We start from the raw sequence: 22,134 nt of genomic DNA on the forward strand, positions 1-22,134 counted from the left end.
GTTAGGAAACCAAAGCTGTACAGTATACCCAATACACCACTTCTCTTGGAATGTCATCTCCCACAGTGAATCGGGGAATAATGTCTACACAATAATCTTCTGGAATACTCATAGTACACAAATTGAAGTACTAGTCCCAAAGAGGGTCAAATGGTTCTCGTGGTTATTTTATATTATATATTGTCCATCCCCAGTTTTCCAGCTCTGTGTTGCATCATTTCTGGTCTCTTCAGTCACCAGTTGTTGGTGTTCTGTGTATGGTCATGTTCCACCAGCAGAGAAAATCTGTGGCCAATTGTATCTATAGGCTCCTGTCCCAGTATGAAGATTTGGTTCCAATTTTGATAGTAAACTAGTGTTTCCAAAAGAAGGGGATATGTTTTAGATAAGTACATGACATTTGCATCTATTCCTACATCCCAGTCAGAGGAAAATATGTGGTGGTCCTGACCCCAGGACACAGATTGGACAGTGGGAGGGACAGAGGGCCAACCATGGCTGATGCATTGCTTTGCAGATAAGGTCTAACTAAAGAGAGGTATGTCAGCTTCATCTCCTCCTGCAGTCAGTGTAAGGTAAGAATGATGACATGAAAAAAACGTGTTAAACATTAAAAGTGTAAATGTTAATTTAGCTCACACCAGTAAAAAATATAGGCCTAATAACTGACGGTAGGCCTACATCATTTCGATGAAAAATCTTAACAGAAATGTCACAATTTAACATGTTAAGGATTTGGAGTCCTAATCTAATACCAAATGAAATGTAGCCTAATTTATTTCTGACCTCTACTGGATAGCCGACACAGCCAAAATGCGAGCAATGCCCGTTCCTGCGCCGAATTCTATGAGGTGCTTTCGCCTGATTTCTGCTTGTAGCCTATAATATTGGCATAGATTGATAGCTTTTAAGTCCACACAATGCTTAACACAACGTTTTTCTCTGTCAGTTTAGTTGTCTAGTCATGAATGATGAATGTTTGAGTCATCATCTTACATCTTACATAGCTATGTTAGATTTACGTTTAAGTGTCAGATTCACATATTCCCACATAAATGCGGCCAAAACGAGGTTGGAGCCAAACACCGATCTATAACAAATACAAAATAAAATTGTGCATTTTATCTTCTGAAATGTATCTGCAAATAGGACCTACATTTTCTTCAGGAAAATTTCGTCTCCGTTTTCAAACTTTAAAAAGGAAAGCATAAACATTCTAAAACAAATATGTATTTAAATGTACACAGAACATAATCTTTAATATTTATGAATAATAATTAACTTGTCATTTCGTGGAGTTTTTAAATGAAAAAGTAAGTGTTGGACATTTTAAAACGAGATACAAAAATGTAAAATTGTTACGATTCACATAGCCTTGTGAAATGTATGACGGCAAATGACCCGGAAGTGCTTAGTTTCTGTATTTACGTTTTCCACGTAGAGGCCATACACAGCTAACTACTGTACAGGGCTATTTCGTACTCTCGGGTTTTGTTAGAAAGCAACAAATGGGTCATATTTGTTCGCTTAATTAATGATTTCCTGAAAGCTAGATACATTCAATCTGTCTACTTTTGTTGGGAAGAAAGAACAATATTCTGTCATTTAGTGGGCAGGTTTGCCTGCCTATTTGCTAGCTCGAATAATCTAGCAAGCCTATTTTAGCTAATGTGCATTTGTAATTGTCGTCGTTGCCACTGTGCTACCCACGACTTGTTATTTGATAGCAAAAAATTCTGAGTGTGTAAATTAATCATGGCAACTAGACGCCTGACTGACGCCTTCTTATTAATGCGGAACAATGCAATCCAAAATCGACAGATATTGGCTGAGCAAGTGAGTACATACGACCCCCGTCGTACTCTGAGTACACGTAGCAATGCTGCGGTGAGTCTACGTTAATCGCCTGGATCGTTTTGACATTTGATGTGTGTCGTGGTAGCTAGATAGCTTGCCAAATCTAGACTGAGTGTATGATACAGCGACCATCTACTAAATAAATTTCAATGTCATAATGTTGTTATATGCTGCAAAGAAGTGATTATCACTTGCAATAAAGTGGAATTTTGGGACGGCAACTAAGTAGCAGCGGTTTTGCGTTTATTTTTTCCGTATATCTGAGATATGGCTTTTATTATTTTCGGACTTTGTCAGTGGACTTGAATGTTTTGATAATTAAAAAGTGGTAATGGAGTGTGACAGAATCCTCTATTCTTAACCAGGAATCTGAATTGTAACTTGAATGAATGGATATGGAATCTTCTGAAATGCAATCAGGCATAACATTCAGTTAAATGTTCAAAACATGTGCACAAATGGAACTAAATGCATGCATTTTGTTCCAACTTCCAATTGTGTGACCTAGATATACGCAAATTATTTGACAACCCACCTTGCTACGAAGTTGCATTTTCCATTGTAAATGCGTTTTTGAGAAATGCATCAAGTGGAATGTTAGGCTCTATTGTAGATGGTCAGATGTAACATTTTAAATGTTACATTTTGTTTTGTGTATTTTTGAGTGGTGTGTGTTGCAAGCGCATGCTTGAATGAACAGTTGTCCTCAGCACATTTTGTGTGTTAAATCTTTTGGGATTTATTGGCTATTGTCAATCATTTGATGAAAATATGTGTTTTGTTTGGTTGTGGTTTTGACAAGTACCTCTTCTATTTTATAATCTTATAGCAGAGTATAAGTTATTTTCTGTGGGACCTAGTGCTACTAGATTAAAATCAAGGAATGTTAAACTGCAATGTGGTGAAACAATTTAGATACATCTGTTGTGAAATGTTTGAATTAATTAATTAATTTTTGTAATACTTATTAGTTATTAATTAGATGTTCAGAAAGTAATACATACTAAATGTAATGCATGTAATAAATACATAATACAAGCATTCTTCGCTATAGCACTGCTCAGCTATCTATGTTTTCTCACATCAAGCTTATTTCTGTGCAAACAAAATTCTGTTCTGGCAATATTGATGCTTGTCTTGCAGCTTGATTTTCTCTATGCAGAATATCCCTTTTTACTTGTCATGTGGGCATCTTTGTTTTTGTATTCACTCTATCACTTCATAACTTTTCTTAAAGCTCAAAACTAAAACACAATGGAAAGTAACTACTATTAATTATCTGAATAATTACTGAATTTCAGTAGTAGCCTAAGTGAATGTCTTATAAAACAATCTTGAAATGATAAGAGGTTCTTTGAAGCTGATCACTGCTAATTTGAGGCTCACCTGCTCTTCTGTCTATCCTTTTTTTCTTCTTCATTGGATGGGACTGCCCTGGGTCTGCCAATCACATTAGGAGCTTGATGAGGTACTGTGTTTGAAGTGTCAACAGCATCTGATTTGCTACCTAAAATAGCCTACTGCTTTATATTGAAAAATCCAAAGTTAGAGTAGGCCTCAATTAAGTTATGACAGATTATGCACTCTAATATTTTGTTTTAATAACTTTACTATTAGCTGGCTGATGACCGAATGGCCCTTGTATCAGGGATTAGTCTGGACCCAGAGGCTGCCATTGGAGTCACAAAAAGACTGCCCCCCAAATGGGTAGATGGGGTGGATGAGGTAAGGACTAATGATTCAACACTCAAATTATGTCTCATTAGTAGCACTGCCACGTCCAACACTTTTATTTATTTATGACACTAACTCATTTATGAACATTACTTTCCCCTTCTAGATTCAATATGAAATCACACGTATTCGACAGAAAATGAAGGAGCTAGCGGCTCTTCATGACAAGCACATGAACCGTCCCACACTGGATGACAGCAGTGAAGAGGAGCATGCTATAGAGATCACTACTCAGGAGGTCACACAGGTGGGGACACAATGCAAACTACATTTTAAATAATCTGATCATCAGCACTACTAGTAACACATCATTTAAGTGGAAGATCAGACAAGTTGGGGTTTATGGGGAGTGCCTTAATGTTGCTTGAATGAACAAGGCACTTCTGGTTTTATTTTCATGTTTTTTGTATTACTCATCTGTTTGAGGCCTGCTGATGTAAGACAAGGCTAGATTGTGATGTTTTATGAATGCCTTCCTTGTATGTTTGGTTTTTGTTGCATGTGTGTAGATGTTCCACCGATGCCAGCGTGCTGTAACAAGTTTGCAGACTCGCTGTGGCCATTGCACAGAGCAGGAGGAGAGACTACTGAGGAATGTGGTGTCCTCATTGGCACAGAGCCTGCAGGATTTGTCCACCAACTTCAGACACACACAGTCCAGCTACTTGAAACGTATGAGGTCCTAGGAATGACAAGTGAAATTTCACATGCTTCACTTACTGTGTGCAGATTTCCAAATCCATCCACTTTCTCTCATTTACTCGCTTAATATTTCAGTGCATAACCACTCATGCAAGAACATCTGTTATGATTTCTAAATGCAATTTTGTGTTTTCCCATCTTGTGCAGGTATGAAGAATCGCGAGGAAAGATCAAAGCACTTTTTTGAGTCTGGTCCTCTAATGGAGGAGGATGAAGATATAGCACTATATGACAGGGTGAGATGAACATAGGGTGTCTTTTTAAGGCCACTTTTGATATAATGTTAACAATTCTAAACTCAGTAATCTGATATCCTGGAAGCGATTTGGGGTGAGAGAGTGAGTGTGGGTGTAAGACCATTTGTGTACGTATCTTGTAAAAACTATGGAGTGTCCAAAAAAAAATCACTGTTGGAGGATGAAGACGTCTTAGATAATACCCAATTGCTCTGAAAGTACCAAGTCAATGAAGGGAATAGTTAAACAAGTTCAAGCCAAAATCAACGTATTTATTACACATATGTGAGGTGCAGGTGTCTGTTACACTCAAGTTGAGTATCACAGAAGACTGGACAATGAATACAGGAAATCAAGAGAGTATATGGTATCACAATATGGGAGGATACAAGATGATTAGCATGGCCTTCACAGGCACAGAAAAAGAACACTGTGTGCTAGATAGCTTTTGTTTAGGTCTCTAGATAGGGCTCCTAGAAATGGCCTTGTCACGCCTTCTATTTTCCTCATTCAAAGTTGCATGGTATTATACACTGGAAATATTGTAACCTCTGACTTACATCACTGACACAGGCCTTTCCTAGTCGCACCTTACAAAGAACTAACTTATGGCTTTGCAGGCATAAGAAAACAGCATAATGACAGTTCATCAATGATACAAGAAACATAATTAATAGATAGGCATATTTCTCTCCTGGGCATGCTATTACAGTGTGAACTGGTCATGGTCCTGAACTGACCCACATACACAAAAGAATAATAATTAAGACATCACACGCAGCCTTCTATGGCAGCAGGCTGGCCATTTGTTTCAAAATGCTTTTAAATACAGACTGGTTTGATACAACTAATATGACCCCTCAAGTTTTGCTTGTACAGAAACACCAAATACTTATGAGATGAACACCTCACTGTCTCTCCACTGACTACCTCCATTACAGCTGTCTTTCATGTTTGTATTCACAAAGTGACTCCTACAAGTGTAGAATTGTGACTAATGACGATCTAGTGTGACGTAAAAGTTGCGTTAATTCACGTGTACAATTAAATCACCTTCCTGCAGGGATTCACTGATGATCAGCTAGTGCTGGTGGAGCAGAACACCGTTTTGGTGGAGGAGCGAGAGAGGGAGATCCGACAGATCGTCCAGTCCATCTCAGACCTGAATGAGATCTTTAGAGACCTGGCCGGAATGGTTGTGGAACAGGTGACGGACGGCAACCAATTTGTGTCATTATAATTATTTTATGTATGAGTCTATGCATGTTCTGGTAATAATGAATTCTTATACCATTATCAGGGCACAGTACTTGACAGAATTGACTTTAACGTGGAGCAAGCCTGTGTCAAAACAGAAGATGGGTTAAAACAGTTACAAAAGGTGAAGAAAATATGCTACATTTATATTTGTATGTTATAACAACGTTATGTGCCAGGGTCAAAGAATTTGTCTTGATTTATCAACTTCAATGAAACGTGTTCTTTTCATTTTCTTGCAGGCTGAACAATATCAGAAGAAAAACAGAAAAATGCTGGTCATTTTAATCCTGTTTGTTATAGTTGTTGTTCTAATACTTATTCTATTTGCGACAAAATTTGGTTAATTATGCATTCCATTGCATTTGGTATGTCTGTGTGGGTGTTTTGTGTTCATTTGTGTGTGTGTGCTTGTATGAGGGTCTTTGCTCTCGTTATCTGTACTTCAAAATGACCCTACCTGCTTGTTCTACCTACTGGTCAACAGCTGAAGAACCCTTCCTCCAGCTTAAGGGCACTTGTTATATTATGTGCATGATTCAAGGAAATGGTTAAGGATGGATGCCTATACAACAGACCTGCTGTCAAACCCTCTTTTTGCTTCAATGTTCTGAAGTCAGAAATGAAAGAGCGCATTCCATATCTATCCTTGTGAAGAACGACTAATGAAAGGTTATGACATAAACTGACATTTTATTTTGGGACAAATTGGGTGGTTACCTTGAAATCAAGAATTCTCACCAGTTTTAATGTAAGGTATTGGCACGCCATCAAAATGTTTGTTGAGTTCTTGCTCCAATAACATACAGTTCAAATGAATAGAGAGGGTTCATCAGCAGCATATGAGTTTGTTTCTGTTGGCCCTGCACCATACAGATACCTCTTCATTCCTTTGCTTCTAAGAGGTAAAATGGTTCTTGTATACTCTCACTTAAGTGACTGACTTAAAATGGTTTATTTGTTTAACATATCTTTCGATTTAAGAGCTGTGTCATCATGTCCCCCTGACATATTTATGATGTCATGTGTCAGTCTGTCATGACATTGCACATTTCAGATCACATGATTACTGTTCATAACCCTCTGGTGTGGAAAATGCCTGGTACATTATATCAGGTGTCTTAAATCCTTCTTGCAGTTTGCACGTATAAAAAAACTGGTGGATTTTTATTGATGGCTGTAAAACTACTGTCTCCTGTATGATATGAATAAATCACTATTTATTTTTAGTTTAAATGTCAAAGTGGTCTTATTAATCTCAATAGTGTTCAACAGGGGAAGGCAAGTTTGTCTAGTACTTAACAACACAAAAAGAATAAATTTCAACGGTCCTGGATCTATTAATTATAGTGAATATTTTCACTCAATCCAGTATGATAAATGCTTTATATGTTTGCAATTAATTCTTGATAATTGTGGATGACCTGACATTATAGGAATACTTTTCAATTTATCTTGAGCTACATTGAATCATTGACGTTGTGATGTTCTGTGTTGAAAAATAACTACAATCTCCCAATTGTAGTTACTGTACTTGAGTAAATGTTTTATTTTTAATAAACAGTAAAACTATATCCCACGTGACTGATATTTTTTCTCAAAGCTACTGCACTCTGAAGGGTTTTTCCTCTGAGCGGGGGTACAAAGTGCATCGTCCATCAATCGTTTTGTCCAAGATGGCGAACGTGGTGCTCGAGTTCAAGGTTTCTGCCGGTGACTCGGAACCACAGAATCGCCCTGTCCTTATTGTTGGTCAACATAGCAACCTGCAACAAGTGAACTGGACTCAAGTCAAGGGAAAACTGCAACCGGTTGTCACCAAAGAGGTAAACCTAAAGTAAACTGTTCCTGTGTGGTCTAGAACAGTACGCTGCAGTACAGCGGCCGCCGCGCAGTCACGTTCACCTGTTCCTCTTTTGCATCGTTTGTGATAACGCTAGCTAACAAACTAGGACAGTATATTACAATTAAACACTTTATTGTTTTAGTCAATGCGTTCTTTGGTTTGTGTGATCCAATTCACTTGTACCACTTAGCTAGTCTAGCTACTTCGTACCGATGACTCAGCCTAGACAACGTCACTCAGTACAAGCTTGCTAATGGCATTAGCAATGCTAACGTAACTGTCTATGTAACGTTAGTAGCCGAACTCGGACGCAAGTTCTGTAGCTAGCTACCTTAGCTAACAAAATTGGTCGGAGTAAATAATCAATGTGAGCTTGATGGCTAGTCCATAAAGTTTTGGTATCGCACAGATATAGTATATTACATGATATGGCTGCTAAATTATAACCTCTCGTACACAACTAGCCTAGTATGCTACTGTACATGGCGAGTGATGTGGTTCTTAGCTATGCTACTAGTAGTAGTGGCGAGTGCAAGCAGCACACACATGTTACTCTATCATATTGTATGTTCATAAGGCTTTTTAAGTTATGATAGATAATTATACTTTGTTGTTGTTGACCCATATCGTTTTGTAGTGTTTGTCTTGCTTTCTTTTCTCGTGTCTAGGCCAAATGTAGGCCAAAGAGATGGCATGTGATGTTTGAAGCAAATGGAGGAACTAAATAGTGGCACCCACGACATGTATGAACTAATACAAAGGAGAGGGATATGCATAAAATAACTGTGGTTGCAGCCTCACTTAACACTCTTGTGTTATTTACTAGGTCTGGCAGGCTGCTCTCAGTGCCTTGAATCCCAACCCCACTGACAGCTGTCCTCTGTACCTGAGCCATGCAGCGGTGGCAGCCATACCCTCAAGAGTCAGCAGGCACAACAGCCCTTCCTCTGCACACTTTCTGACCCGTCTGGTCCGCACCTGCCTTCCCGTAGGCACTGCCCGCTGTATCCTGGTCAGTCCCCTAACTCAGACTTAATGAGTTTTTGTATAAACCTTTGTCATATGTAAACAATAAGAGTACTTGAACTAAAGTTTGATTTTCTCCAGATTGTTTGTGAGCGGGCTGATGTGTTTGCCTCGGCCTGTGCCATTTCCCGAGCCTTTCCCATATTCTCTCGTCGGTCCACGTCCTCACGCAGGAATGAGAAGAAGCAGGTCACTGTGGAGTTCGTCATCGTGGGCCAAGACAATGGTCCTCTGGACCCAACTACATTGGAGGTATCTTCCTTTACACTTGCACACAACTCTGATGTGTCTTGCTTGTGAATACAAATTTATTTCAATTGCCCCCAATCCCCCCCCACCCCAGTGTCTTACCAATGCTGCAGATGGCGTGAGATTGGCAGCTCGAATTGTGGACACACCCTGCAATGAGATGAATACGGATCATTTTTTAGATGTGAGTTTGATAGATTACTTTTTTTCAGTTACTTTATCAAACCGCTTATCATACTAATTTAGATAAAGCTAGATTACTTTTTAAATACGTATGTGTATTTTTTGTTGTTGTAGGAGATCAAAGCTGTGGGGGTTGAACTGGGAATTACTCCTGTAATCATTCGTGGGGAAGAACTGAAACAAAGGGGCTTTGGAGGTACAGTTGAGTACAGTATCAGTAGGCCAATTCAAATAAAATATAATGTGTTTTCTTCAAACATGTTTGTAATCATATTGTTACAGTCAAAATGTCAGCCATCAAAGGTTCTGCTTTTGTCGACTGTTGTCCTCACTTCCTATTGTGTATCCGTTCTCCTACTTCTCACATTCATTTTAACTGCTAATTCTTTAGCTGTTTCATTAACTATTGTTAACAATTGTTATTTTAGGATGAACAACATTGTCTAAAGCAGTAGTGCTAATTATGTCAGATTGGAGCAAAAGTACTGTACCACCAGAGTGAGTCAGACTTAAGTGAATAGATGTTGACTGTTTTGGATACGTCTTCAGGGATATATGGAGTGGGCAAGGCAGCGGTGCACCCCCCTGCTCTGGCAGTCTTGAGCCATACACCAGATGGTGCAACTCAAACCATTGCATGGGTGGGCAAGGGTATAGTGTATGACACTGGCGGGCTCAGCATCAAGGGAAAGGTAAAATGAATTGTTGATTTGAAATTCAGTTTCCATTTGAATATTAGATATCAGCTGAGTGTGTTACATCAACTGATTTAGAAGTTATTTATGCAAACTTTGTTTCCACTTGGAAGACCACCATGCCTGGCATGAAGAGAGACTGTGGTGGAGCTGCAGCTATCTTGGGAGCTTTCAAAGCCACTGTCAAACAGGTCAGTACTACTGGAGTCCAGCAAAATGCTTTTTGGACCTGATGTTAAGTCACCTAAAGGGTTGGCTTTATACTCCTTTGTCAGGAAACCCAGCAACATATGATGTTAGACAACATGTAGATCTAACATTGTATACTGAAGATGTATTAGTACCAAATTGCTGTGAAAGTACAAAGTCAACGAAGTGAATCACCAAGTTCAAGACAAAATCAATGTATTTATTATAGATCTCTAAGGTACAGTTGTCTGATACACTCAAGTTGAGAATCTCAGAGGACTGCACAAGAATACAGGAAACAGGGCAGTTAAATACTATTACTACTTTTTTTTTTTTTTTTACTCACAAACGTAAGGGGGGATGACAATCAACATAGCCTTTGCAAACACAGAAGGAAGACGCCACATGCTAGATAACTTTTGTTTAGGCTTTAGAAAGGGCTCTTAGAAATGGCCCTGACGTTCCATGTTCTCATGAGCTAATATTAGCAGGTTATGGTTCAAACATTGTATAAAAGTAATCATTAGCTGTAATCCTTTATTATTGTTAACTGATCAATGGTTAAGGAGAGACCTCTTCAATTCAAATAAGCCAGTTTTGATATTTGTGTTTGCTTCAGGGGTTCAAGGATAATCTCCATGCTGTATTCTGCCTGGCAGAAAATGCTGTCGGACCAACAGCAACACGACCAGATGACATACACACTCTGTACTCTGGAAAGTGAGTGTCTTCTAAATTGATGAGAACTGGAGGCAACAAAAGTAATAATGATGTGAAAACATATTTGTGAATCCTAACATTTCACAATGTTCCATAATTTAATAGGACAGTGGAGATCAACAATACTGATGCAGAAGGCAGGCTGGTGTTGTCTGATGGTGTGGTGTATGCGAGCAAGGATCTTTCTGCTGACATCATTTTGGACATGGCCACTCTGACAGGGGCTCAGGTAGGTCACAACATTCTGTTGGGTGATCAAATACATTTCCAAGCATTATATATTTGTACCCTAGGCCATTGACTTAGAATACTGGTTGGTAAAAGGGTACTTTTTGGGTTGGGTATTCAATCGGAGTCAGGTGGCTGAGCGGTTAGAGAATCGGGCTAGTAATCAGAAGGTCGCTGGTTCGATTTCCGGCAGTGCAAAATGTGTTGTGTCCTTGGGCAAGGCACTTCACCCTACTTGCCTCGGGGGAATGTCCCTGTACTTACTGTAAGTCGCTCTGGATAAGAGCATCTGCTAAATGTAAATAAGTGCACAAAGTTATACCAACCAGATTGTATTGTAGAACTGCCTATGAAAGAACTTCGTGACTTTACCGTCTGTGCTTTGACAATATACAGTTAGAGATTAACAAATCTACAAGCTAAATAGGGTGTGTGACAGACCCAATCAACCAGCACTTTGTTCTGTGCTCTTTGCTCGCAATACTATTGGAATAAGCAAAAGTCTAAATGACTAATCCTAACAAGATTCACATTGGAATAGAATACAACGTTGAACAAGTTGTGTTGTTGTTTTTAACAAACACAAAATAAATGTGTTCATTCGTGAGAGGAGTTTTAAGCAGTTAATATTTACTTCAACAATGATGTAGGATTTAACACTGCGATAACCATGCTTTGAACTTGCACAGAAAATCACATGCACGGTTATGAGTTAGCCTATAAAAAAAAAAAAAGATTAACTAATGCTTACACTTACATTTTATTTGCTGACTCGCATAATTTGTCACATGACTTGGTTTCCTTTGTTCTGCATTTTCTCAGGGGATATCCACTGGGAAGTACCATGCGGCCGTGATGACCAACAGTGAGCAATGGGAGACTGCTTGTGTGCGTGCTGGCCGCAGCAGCGGAGACCTGGCTCATCCTCTGGTCTACTGTCCAGAACTACACTTCAGCGAGTTTACCTCTGCTGTGGCTGACATGAAGAACTCTGTAGCAGTAAGTTGTCCCCCTCCTCATCTTCAAGTGTTAAACTGCTCCTCTTCAAATTTTGGAGCTCATAAAAGTTGTTTCAGGAACATCAAGGAATTTTGATAGTTAGGTTCAATGTCATGGAAGATTCATGAGGAAAATAAGTCCAAAGGATTTGTGAATACTGATTTATATTAGGTGGAATTTGGTTTCGTAAAACATTTCAATTTATAAATGTCCAACAAACCTTGGTTTGAGAATTCTGGATTTGATGACACTTCTTTATGCTGAGATGCAGTGCCACTGGTGTGTTTCAGGATCGGGAGAATGCTCAGAGCTCCTGTGCAGGCCTTTTCATTGGCTCCCACCTTGGCTTTGACTGGCCTGGGATCTGGGTCCATGTAGACATAGCCTCCCCTGTCCATGCTGTGAGTACCTGGATCTATTTTTTGCAGTTCCATTCAGTCATATTGAAACCAAAAGTCTGCCCATCACAGTAATGCAGTCTCATGACAACAGTAGTTACACATTTGCCCTTGCATTCTAGTGGAGGTATCTGTCAGGGGTACTCATTATTTGAGTGTAGTAAAGTGTTCCACCTCGGCTGCCCTTAATGTGTCCTAATATTTATTTTTTTATTTTTCAAATCTGTCAGGGAGAGCGTGCTACAGGCTTTGGTGTGGCTCTGCTCATGGCTTTATTTGGTCAGGCTTCAGAGGACCCCGTTCTCAATCAGGTGTCTCCTCTGGGAGTGGCTAAATCAGCCTCAGGAGACCAGATGGAGCGGGACAGCAAGAGGAGGAGACTGGTCTAAAACTACAACCAACTGCACTCTACCACACAAACCCCACTACTGCCACAAGACACCCTCATACCCTCAGCTCCACTCTACAATAGTTTTACGTTATAAATATAGGGAACTACTGGGTGTGCAGGTTTTTGTTAATGTCTATTTCCTATCCCTAACCAACTTCTGTTAAATAAAGTAATTGATAAGGTTATGTATTACCTCCCATATTACCTACCTTGCGAAAGGTTGAGGACTGTATTGGTTTAGTAAATACAGAGAATTCATAAATATCTGCTTTGTCATTGGAGCGTTCAGGTTTTGAGGACCATTCTTCATTATATGCACTGATCAAGGTGGTCACACTTTTTACTTTTCTGAGATGCAGTGTTTATAAAATGAGCTGGTAACGAACGGGCAGGCATTGCAGTTTCTCAGCAAGTATAACATGAATGGGACTTAATTGACTGGTCTCCATTTGTTTCAAACTATTCAATAATTGGTGGCATTATGGATGTGTGTGACATTTTACCCACTTGGGTATTTTGTTGACCTGATTTGGCTTATTGTAGGCCTACTATAACACTGAAATGAATCTGTTTCCTGAATCAATGTCTTCGTAAATTGACACCTGAAGTAACTGACTGAGGGAGTATCTTCACTGAATTTTGTTTTCGGTTTCCGTCTTGCAGGACTTAAGTTAAACATGTTGGCGGTTTTCAACCATAGCCTCTATAAACTGATGCCAAACTTGTAGTTATGGACTTGATGGACTTTAACTAAATAAAATTGCATCTTTGGAATAAAGACAACAACAATCGATGCTGGTTTTCGCGTTGTCTTGTTCTGAAATCATTATGCGAAAAATGCATGTCGGTAGGGCTACTACTGAAATTGTATTCATGCAAATACGCATTCATGTTCTAGTAGATGTTTATATTTTGGAATCTTATGCGCAAAAGTTCATTGTCTTGTGACAACATACGCACGATCTTGTGGACACAAGAAAATTGACTGTAAACGGGTCCCTAACTACTTCAGATGCGCACATATTAATGCCTCAAATGAAATCCAGTTTGTTTCTGCTTTTGAACGCAGACACGGGATTGTGTGGACTATCAAAGCGGCCCATTCTGTCTTAAGTCTGTAGATAATAATATTGAACACATTTAATTTCAAGACTTTAGGCTGGGGCTCTTTATGTTACACGTTTGCTCACGCTTTCTGTAACTCAAAAGTATCAGTTAGCGCGTAGAGTAGACAAACAAGTCTGCGCTGCGCACGCACACAAACAAGGAACAAGGTAGCATAAAAACCCCGACCAGGACAGAGAAGTCATATGACTTTCATGAGTTCAATATGGCTCGGACGCTTGTATTAGTTCTGTTTATGTTGTCTGGTGTTCTTGCAGGACGATACTTCAACAAGACGAAACCATGCTATCAGCCTACACCAAGGAAAACTCACTTCGGCGTGAAGTAGGTTAATTGTGTTTTGTTTACTCAGATTAATGTGTGAATATGAGACGTAATGTGCTTTTTTTCTCAACTCTTAATCGACCAAATAGTAACTCGAGGCATAGTTGTTTCGCTTCCTTAATCTGCAATACACAATATTTAAATAAATGTGGCTACTAGGTATTGCCTCTTGGCGGTTGTGAGGGCGGAACAGCCTGCGCCTTCTGCCTTTTGGAAGTTGTCAAGCAGCATTAACTGACATTCGTAATTGTATAAGAATGTAGCCTATGGCTCTCTGAAAATGTTACTCGAGTGTAATGTACGTTTAATATGGAAAAATGTTTGCCACTGGCAGTTTTTATGCGTTACATTGACTTAAAAGTCAGTGATTCAGTCTATTGCAGGCGAAGCATATCATGGCTATTCGACGTGTGAAATCAATGAAGCAGTCAAAGCCCAGTGTGGAGACAAGGTAGCAGAGTTCTGGCTTGGTTTGGAGACTGGAATCTTGCAGCTGTGACTGACTAGATGGCATGTGTTGAAACTTGTCAATACCTGCCCTTAAAAAGTTTATTTGACGGTCTCTGACACTACAAACATGCATGCCAAGTTTGTTTTTTTGAGGGTATATCAGTGTTGTGGTTGTTTTGGCTTGTCTTGACTGAGTAGGCTATGGTTTGAAATACTGTGCTGGCTATACTTTGGTTGTTGGAGATGTGCTACTGAGACTATAGGGTTTGTAACACAAACTTTGTATAGTCTTGTCATGCTTGAAGATTCAGGTCAAGCTTTTTCATATTACTTTAATGCAGTGTAGGAAATTTAATATATTGCGCTCTTTTTATAACAGGACAACAGTCCGTCCTCATGAATTTTTAAACCTTGAAGAGCTGCCAAAGACATGGGACTGGCGAAATGTCAATGGCACCAATTATGTGAGCACTACTCGTAACCAGCACATTCCACAGTACTGTGGTTCCTGCTGGGCTCATGGCAGCACCAGCGCAATGGCAGGTATGCTACATTTCATCTTCCTCTTAAGCTCAGCCTTCTTTTTTGAAAATATTTGGTGCAGAAGTTTGTATTTATATTATAACATTATTTAAGAAACATTGGTTATCTATAATCTACCACAATGTTCATTGCATCTGTTAGATCGCATCAACATCAAGAGGAAGGGAGCCTGGCCCTCTGCCTATCTCTCTGTCCAGAATGTGGTGGACTGTGGTGATGCTGGCTCCTGTCATGGAGGTGACCACTCTGGGGTGTGGGAATATGCCAACAAGCATGGCATCCCTGATGAGACCTGCAACAACTATCAGGCTAAAGACCAAAGTAAGTAGCTTCTTAGCACCCACCATCAATGGCCTGTTTTACATATTAGATTATCAAAAAACAAGTTAATAGTATTCATGAAGATTTTGTTGTTGTTCATCACCAGAGTGCAAACCTTTCAATGAATGTGGAACATGTACTACTTTTGGGGTGTGCAACGTAATCCAGAACTACACTCTGTGGAAAGTGGGTGATTTTGGGTCTGTCAGTGGGAGAGAGAAGATGATGGCGGAGCTCTACGCTGGAGGACCCATCAGGTCTTGAACTTAATTTGGTCAATGTGACTATTTCGATGTTTCATACCTTTTTTTTTTTAAACAAATAATAATAATATATATAATTATTTGAAAATTAATTTGTCTATTCTAGCTGTGGGATCATGGCGACAGAGAAACTTGATGCCTACACTGGGGGTCTGTACTCTGAGTATGTTGAGTCTCCTTCTATCAACCACATTGTATCTGTAGCTGGCTGGGGAGTTGAGAATGGTGTTGAATACTGGATTGTCCGCAACTCATGGGGAGAGCCCTGGGTAAGCTCATCAACATTTTTTAAAAGTACTATCCTCGTGTTGGTGAATGATCAACATTGCCCTGAGAATTCATAAAATTGGCTCCCATAGAAGTTTTGCCTGTACATTTTAAAACTATATATTTTTTTCTTCTCTCAATCAGGGTGAAAAGGGCTGGCTTAGAATTGTGACCAGTGCTTACAAGGGAGGAAGTGGAAGCCAGTACAACCTAGCACTGGAGGAGGACTGCATGTACGGAGACCCTATTGTTCCCAAGAGCTACCTGTAGATTAGGAATCATGGGGCTCAAAGGAGTTTGGACCAGATGATTTAACAGGTTCCCCTAAGATTTTAATCTAGTATCTTCCTATGACAATCTCAGGTTAAGGACTTTTGCAACATAATGGTCTGCACTGTGTAAAATCACAAAGGGAAATATTTTTAAAAATGTTTTTTTAATTCCTGCCTTGATTGGCTTCTTAAACATGCTGCTTTTGATTACATAATGGAACAAAGTGGATGCAAAAAAATGCCTGGATTGTTTATGTTCAGCCAAAGGTTAGATGCCTCATTGTTTTACTTTAGTTCCTTCAGAAATATTTTACTGGAACAGCCATAGCCTCTGTCAACGGCTTATGTGTTTTTGACTGGTGTCGTGGTTTCATATTCTAATGTAGACATTTGTCTAAAAAAATCAGTATTAAATTGTTTTGAAATAGAAAAAAATGATAATTAAACCTGTGGTTTCATACGGTCCAATGGTGGCATCTCATTGCTATAACAATAGCTAGTTTGAGTAGGAGGGGGTTACGCCTTTCAAACCCTTCTGATTTCCAAGTACTGGTGGAAAGCTATAGTTTGCAAACAGATTAATACAGCACCATTTTCTGTAATGATCATAAGTAGGGAAATTTACTAATTGACAATCATGAAAACAAATGAATTAATACATTTGACACTATGCTGACAGAACATGGATAATAGCATAAGGTACAACTTGAGCCCAGAATACATTCATCAATATTACTTTGTACAGATTAACATCTTGGATTTGTGAGAAACTGAATGCCAAACACACATTTATTCCAAAACTCAGTATATACAACCATCTTACATAAATGTAAAAAATTCTAGATTTATGAAGGTGTGCCAAAATTGTCTTTAGTCTGCTCCTAAAGTATTTCAATATAACTTATTTCAAAGATTCACCTTCAGACTGGCAGACAATGTACCACTACATTTTAATTGTTCTAAACACCTGTCAAATTGGGTTTGTACCACTTCAATTGTGACAAATTCCAAAGTTTGTGTGAAAATTGATTTCAGTCTGCCCAAAAAGCAGTACTGTTCCAATTGCCAGTCATCTGACATTGTTTGCTTTGAGGTCCTGCCTTCAGTCTTTCCCTGCTCTTCTAGCTGCATCCTCAATCAGGGCTGATCTCAATTCATCATGATGAAGTTAGACTTGCAATGAGCTGGAAAATAGAAAAGGAACAATTCATCATTGTATCTTATGTACAAACTATTTAGGGAAAACATTTTGGACAATCAATTCAGGATGATGCTGACCTATGAACTCAGCCACAGGGTCATGATCTCCCTCTGTACGGATAGTGCCAGCTATGCTATCGTTCTCCAGGATGGGTAGGAAAAGCTGTACAAAGTCTGATGTGTATGGGGGAGCAATCACATCCAACACCTTTGGGAATAACAGAGACATCTGTGTCTAACAAGAACTGAAAGCACAGATAAAAACAAAAAGTTTCACTGTCACAAGAAACACATTTTCTGCGTAAGACTAGATCTGAATAGAAACTACCTCAGTTACAAAGTAACGGATGAGTGAGATGTCTGTGTTGAGCTTTTCCAGGCACTTGCGGATGTAGCCAACTACAGGTAGCACATAGCCTCGACTCAACAGGTGAATCATGCGGTCTAATAGGGTCTTCTTCAACTCCAGCTGTTTAGAAGACAACCAAAGAGTAGACATTTAATAAGGAAATATGAAACAAAACAAACACCAGTAATCATATAACACACACCTGCTCCATGACATCCAGCTGGGAGTGTTCTGTCTCAAATAGCTTTATCAGCAACTGGAGAACCTGAGGGTGCAGGAGCTGGTGACACGTGCTAATCTGCAGGGGAAAAATACATAATTATACATATCGTACTTGTTCTGTCCGGACCCCAAAAATACATTTTCCTGTTCTCAGTAGAATATAGGGTTGCAAAATGTCCAGAAAGTTGGAAACCTTCCATGGGAATTAACGGGAATATGTCAGAATTAATGGGAATAAACTGGAAGTTTGGAAAAAATGCAGGTTTGCCTATACCAGGGAACTTAATTTTAGTTGGGGAAAAAAACATCCTGCAGCATAATCTTTTAATCCAATTTAATGCAAATTCAGCTGAATTTCTACCCTGCGTATTCCTTAACCACATGCACACACTACTTACTGCAGGACTATTGAGGCCACACCCCCTGCATGCACTGTGCATTCCTCCATAACATGCACAGATCATTTCAAAATTCACCATCTTAACTTTCCATTGAAAGTTTCCAGAAATATTCTGCCACTTTGCAACCCTAGTAGGATACAGCTTGTACCTCATCCAGCAGCGCTAAATGAACTGGTGTGTGGTCTGTCTGGAGCTGAAAGTACCGAGGTTCAGAGACTGTCCAGTCCACCCACTTCAACACCCCCATGGCAACCACTGGAAACCTGAACCACAAATTGTAAACAATACAAAACAGGAGTTAATCAGTGGTGGTGGAGAAATGAAGTAGATATCCATAACAATAGTTCTATCCAAGGCTGCCCTTCTCAACCCAGTTAAGATGACACTGTGCTTACCTGATGCACTGATACAGAGTGCTGAGTTCAGCTACAAGTTCTGTTGCTCCTTTGTTTTCATTGCAGCAGAGGTTGTGGACAGTCTCTATTGCCTTTGAAGTGGATTTAAGCTCGTCTTTGTTTATATTTACCCTCTTGTTCTGTGGGTGAATTGAGAAGTTCAAAACTGTAAACCGGATACATTGTCAGTCTGCATTTTGACAGTGTTTAATGTATGTTTACATTAACAAAATAGTCCGATTTTTTGCCCTTACTCCAAAAAGAGTGTTCCTACTACGCTGTTTACATGGCTAATGCAAATTAATATTCCACTAATATCTCTGTTTGCATTCCGTGCATACTCCGATTATCCACTTGGTTTATGTACAACAGACAGAGCTGACTATAAACAAGCAAGTGGCAGTGAGCTGCAAACTGAGGTAAAAACGGAGGTGCATCTTCCGAATGCGCAGTAGAATAGAATACACCTAAAACCCGTATAATACAGGCAAATCTCAAGTCTTAATCGTTAAATACTACATTTGGAATAAGGCCTTATTCAGAAAATTCAAATGAAATATGCCGTTTACATGACCAGTATCATCTTCGGAATAATAGTGGAATATTAGTGTGCATGTTAACATAGTCAATAACTATTGACTATTAACAATATCAAAACATGCTGAATTCTGTGTCAGGGATGTTCTGGTTTCTCATACCTTCTTCCATGTCTCAACCACACTAGCTGCATAAGCCAGAATGTGAATGTACTTGTGTTTATGGTCCTGGTTGATCTTAGAGCCGGGTTTGAACAGTGACTGCATGAATAGGTCAAGGAAGGCAGGCACTCTGATCTAAAAGGTACAACAGCAACATTTCATTCATCAGGAGGAGACAGGCTGGTTATTTTACTATTTCTAACTAGTAAACCCATGTCAGCTATAGTTTGTTTAAATGCATGGGAATTATGCACAGCTCTCACCAGTTCCACAGGAGGGGGGTCCATGCTGCTGAACATTTTGAAGAGTACAGTGATATCAGCAGGATTGAGTGCCCCCTTGGACAACATAGCTCCCAGGGCCTGGCAGGCTCGTGGGTAGGCTGCTGCTGTGCCCAATGCTAGAGTAATCTGACTAGCATCATGGCCCCTGAAACACATATCATCACAGAAATCTATATCAGACACACCACATACAAACTGTCATACACACACACCCCTCTTGCCAATTTATTTCAAAATATCAGAACCATAATATCATTGCATAGAAGGAAACATAAGAGAAATGCTTGAGAAGGAGAGAGACAGAGAGAGAGAGAGAGAGAAAGAGAGAGAGGGGCTGGTACCTTTGATGTGCCGACTTCTGTACCTCCTGGCCAATCCTGCGCATGGCTGACCCCCCCTGCTCCTCCTGGGAGAGAATGGACATCATGGCCTGGGCAAACAAGTATGTGTGCTCCCCATGACACACCATTTTCTGTAGGAGAAAGAGGCCACCACATTGTCAGACACTCATACCGGGATATTAATACAGAATTTGGTGAGAATTCCTCTTCAACATGAGTGAGTGGGACTTGCAGCAAACTCTGGTAGATTCTTCTCCAGGTTGTCCTCTCCTCCATCTAGTAGTGTGGCCAAAGACGTCCTAAGGACCCTGGAAAACACCTCCAACTGCTGGCATGCTGTCGACACACTGGTAATCTCCCCTTGGTACCCAGCGTCTGAAATTAGCTGAACACACAGGGAATTAGCAAGACAGATACTAGAATAGCTCTGCATATCTGACATGGTACATCTTTTATATGCCACTATTTGTTTCTGTGGAGTGGGTGAAGAACTACCTTGACAGTAAAATTCAGCATCAGGCAATCAGGATGTGCCTCAGCTAGCTTGTAAAAGAGATCTCTCCAGGTAGTGTGGGCTATCATCTGTTCTAGCCAAGCAGGTGTCTGAACAGAACACATAAATGTTTCTAATAAATTACAATACAAAGAGCTTTTCCAATTATAACCTCCATGAAAATAAGGTCTGAGATCTCACCTCGCCCTCCACGGTGAAGATGGAATCAGCTTTTTGAGGGTCAAAGTGTTTAATAAGAAGACTTTTCAAGTGATTTTCTACACGCTCTTGCACCTGTGCTGGCTCTACACCTGCAATACAAACAATGTAAATAAACATGCATTTATCTGTCTGGAAATAACTTGGCTGGACACAACAAAGAATGAGTAACTATTTTACTGTCAATAGGATGCTTGTTCAATATACCCATCTGAATGAGCCACTCTGCCAGAAGGTTTACAGTCTGAGCCACAGCAGAGTAATTCTCTGACAGGAGCTGAATCACATGCTCGGGTGAGCCACCGGCTTGGAAATACCTGTAGAAATAGCACTTTAAGATAGCTTTGTGACTAAGACTGCATCATAACTCAATTATCTCAGGATGCAATGTTTAATTTGTACGTTTTGAGGGTGTTAAAAACGGCTGGCTCCATGATGTAATCTCTGCTGGAAAATTTCTGCAGGCAGTCCTCTTGCACTTTTCCATCGTTCTCCCCCTCAACATAGCCGTCCTCCTAAAATAAAGTTGAATTGCAGCATCCATGCTCAGCATACAATAACAATGTTGGCGAGCGTTTCTTGTTATGAGAAACGGTGACCACGAGTTTCAAAAAAGGCAAAAAAAGGCACACCCATTGTAAAACACGGATTCAATTAGCGTACCAGCTATTATTAAACAAAATAACTTGCTTCTGGTTAGTTGGTGCTTAATAGCTAGGTAGCTCGATAGCAAGCTGTTAGTCGGTAAACTTGGAGATTTTCAATATCTGGAGAATATATTACTGGCTGGCTGGTAAACAATCCGTGTTTTGCACTTTTCAATTAATGTGCAATAGTCTAATTTAGCTGGTTAGCCAACGAATGTATATTTAACAATGCGTTAGCTAGCTACCAGCAAGTATTATTAGCTGGGAAGATCTCTTACCAAATTGCTGTCAGGTCCATCCCAATCTCTAACCGTCCCATAATATTCCTCATCCATAGTAATCGAGAAAATCAGGGATGTGCTACGCGAATATTTAGATTATCTACAAATTAACTGTTTTGATAACTCGCATTTATCTTGGTAGTTAGTTTGAGAAGGGATAGCCACTTAGCTTCTAGCAAACATGAGCAGATGAGCTTGCATGCGCCGCCATGTGGTTTGGCGTACTTATGGCATGTCAATAAGGTCCCCCAATTTCAGCCGCCTCTAAAAATCATGGTTAGATGACAGCTAGAAATTGCATTTTCTTTTTAGCAATACAAGGATACTGA

At 39.7% G+C, this 22,134-nt stretch overlaps 4 protein-coding genes across 7 annotated transcripts; 3 read left to right on the top strand and 1 right to left on the bottom strand.

The window, feature by feature from the left end:
• Window positions 1-1,462: 1,462 nt before the first annotated feature.
• stx16 (syntaxin 16) lies at window positions 1,463-7,015 on the top strand. 3 transcript variants are annotated; one of them, XM_067233602.1, is made up of 8 exons: window positions 1,463-1,887; window positions 3,475-3,582; window positions 3,698-3,838; window positions 4,101-4,263; window positions 4,441-4,529; window positions 5,593-5,736; window positions 5,830-5,910; window positions 6,029-7,015. In XM_067233602.1, exons 1-8 carry the CDS (start codon window positions 1,756-1,758, stop codon window positions 6,131-6,133), a joined length of 963 nt encoding a protein of 320 aa, XP_067089703.1. In that variant the 5' UTR covers window positions 1,463-1,755; the 3' UTR covers window positions 6,134-7,015. The 3 variants fall into 3 exon arrangements, with proteins under 3 accessions (XP_067089703.1, XP_067089709.1, XP_067089719.1); XM_067233608.1 differs by having other exon boundaries at window positions 1,463-1,836; XM_067233618.1 differs by lacking the exon at window positions 1,463-1,887 and adding an exon at window positions 3,276-3,325.
• Window positions 7,016-7,435: 420 nt separating this feature from the next.
• On the top strand, window positions 7,436-13,503 carry npepl1 (aminopeptidase like 1). Its single transcript, XM_067248249.1, has 12 exons — window positions 7,436-7,612; window positions 8,459-8,644; window positions 8,740-8,910; window positions 9,002-9,091; window positions 9,205-9,286; window positions 9,640-9,782; window positions 9,899-9,976; window positions 10,594-10,694; window positions 10,800-10,923; window positions 11,745-11,921; window positions 12,212-12,322; window positions 12,550-13,503. The coding sequence occupies exons 1-12, from the start codon at window positions 7,463-7,465 to the stop codon at window positions 12,706-12,708; spliced, it is 1,572 nt and encodes a 523-aa protein (XP_067104350.1). The 5' UTR covers window positions 7,436-7,462; the 3' UTR covers window positions 12,709-13,503.
• A 502-nt stretch (window positions 13,504-14,005) lies between these two features.
• On the top strand, window positions 14,006-16,739 carry ctsz (cathepsin Z). 2 transcript variants are annotated; one of them, XM_067248353.1, is made up of 7 exons: window positions 14,027-14,159; window positions 14,533-14,610; window positions 14,989-15,152; window positions 15,294-15,473; window positions 15,580-15,730; window positions 15,843-16,005; window positions 16,148-16,739. In XM_067248353.1, the coding sequence occupies exons 1-7, from the start codon at window positions 14,041-14,043 to the stop codon at window positions 16,271-16,273; spliced, it is 981 nt and encodes a 326-aa protein (XP_067104454.1). In that variant the 5' UTR covers window positions 14,027-14,040; the 3' UTR covers window positions 16,274-16,739. The 2 variants fall into 2 exon arrangements, with proteins under 2 accessions (XP_067104518.1, XP_067104454.1); XM_067248417.1 differs by lacking the exon at window positions 14,533-14,610 and having other exon boundaries at window positions 14,006-14,159.
• On the bottom strand, window positions 16,733-21,956 carry nelfcd (negative elongation factor complex member C/D). Its single transcript, XM_067248143.1, has 15 exons — window positions 21,803-21,956; window positions 21,280-21,392; window positions 21,085-21,194; window positions 20,860-20,969; window positions 20,661-20,768; window positions 20,400-20,550; window positions 20,166-20,298; window positions 19,804-19,969; window positions 19,541-19,675; window positions 18,843-18,982; window positions 18,596-18,710; window positions 18,027-18,122; window positions 17,804-17,944; window positions 17,554-17,683; window positions 16,733-17,459 (listed from the first exon to the last, which is right to left on the bottom strand). Exons 1-15 carry the CDS (start codon window positions 21,857-21,859, stop codon window positions 17,425-17,427), a joined length of 1,740 nt encoding a protein of 579 aa, XP_067104244.1. The 5' UTR covers window positions 21,860-21,956; the 3' UTR covers window positions 16,733-17,424.
• Between the last annotated feature and the right edge of the window lie 178 nt (window positions 21,957-22,134).

This window comes from Osmerus mordax, chromosome 1, assembly GCF_038355195.1.
Source record: "Osmerus mordax isolate fOsmMor3 chromosome 1, fOsmMor3.pri, whole genome shotgun sequence".
In the NCBI taxonomy this organism is placed as follows: Eukaryota; Metazoa; Chordata; class Actinopteri; order Osmeriformes; family Osmeridae; genus Osmerus; species Osmerus mordax.